Source organism: Penaeus monodon, chromosome 22 (genome assembly GCF_015228065.2).
Source record: "Penaeus monodon isolate SGIC_2016 chromosome 22, NSTDA_Pmon_1, whole genome shotgun sequence".
Taxonomy (NCBI): Eukaryota; Metazoa; Arthropoda; class Malacostraca; order Decapoda; family Penaeidae; genus Penaeus; species Penaeus monodon.
The window spans coordinates 22,229,599-22,230,209 of record NC_051407.1 but is presented as its reverse complement, the minus strand read 5'-3'; the positions used below and the strand labels follow the sequence as shown (position 1 = coordinate 22,230,209).

General features: G+C 39.0%; 1 protein-coding gene across 2 annotated transcripts in view; it reads left to right on the top strand.

The window, feature by feature from the left end:
- The window catches only part of LOC119587001 (puratrophin-1-like), a gene marked incomplete at its 3' end in the record, with an annotated part of 105,327 nt that extends 104,751 nt beyond the window's left edge, over positions 1–576 (top strand). For both annotated transcript variants that reach the window (XM_037935742.1, XM_037935743.1), the window contains 1 exon segment: positions 365–576. In XM_037935742.1, the coding sequence (XP_037791670.1) occupies positions 365–576 (212 nt within the window).
- Positions 577–611: the final 35 nt, after the last annotated feature.

Sequence of the window (611 nt, the reverse complement as noted above, 5' to 3'; positions counted from 1 at the left end):
GGGCAGGTATGTTAGAAAAATGTGTCATCAGCGGTAAATTGGATTATTTAGAGCATGATGCATAGTGCTTCATTCTTTGGGAAGGAAAGGGCCTTAGGCATAGCTTTTGATGCTAGTTCTGTTTAAGACATTAGGAGAAAAGTTGAGAGGAGGGGTTAGAAGTAGTGTGAAATCAGTAGGTGAGTAGGCTCTTGGGCAGTCAGGTGTAGGAAAAGAAGGGAAAAAAATGTAGAAGGAATTTTGATATCATTGTTACTTGTTATTTGATATTAATAAGTCAATGATATGAAGAAAAAGTTTCATCTGGTATTTAAAACTACATTTTCATTTGGTGGAGGTAATAATTATCAATTTATATTCACAGAGAGTGGGATCCTTGCTGACATGTACTCAGGAGGAGATGAAGACACTCAATCACATCGACGTGTGGAAAGGTCAAATTCAACAGTGACTACCATATCTGTTGATTCTGCTCTCTCTCCAGTCCCTTCTACATCACCTGTCTCACCGGCTGCACCCATATCACCTTCCCTTACAACTGTCCTTCCCTTCACTGGAACTTCTGATGTGATTTATACGAACCCACAACAGAGGTATATTTAAGATAACTT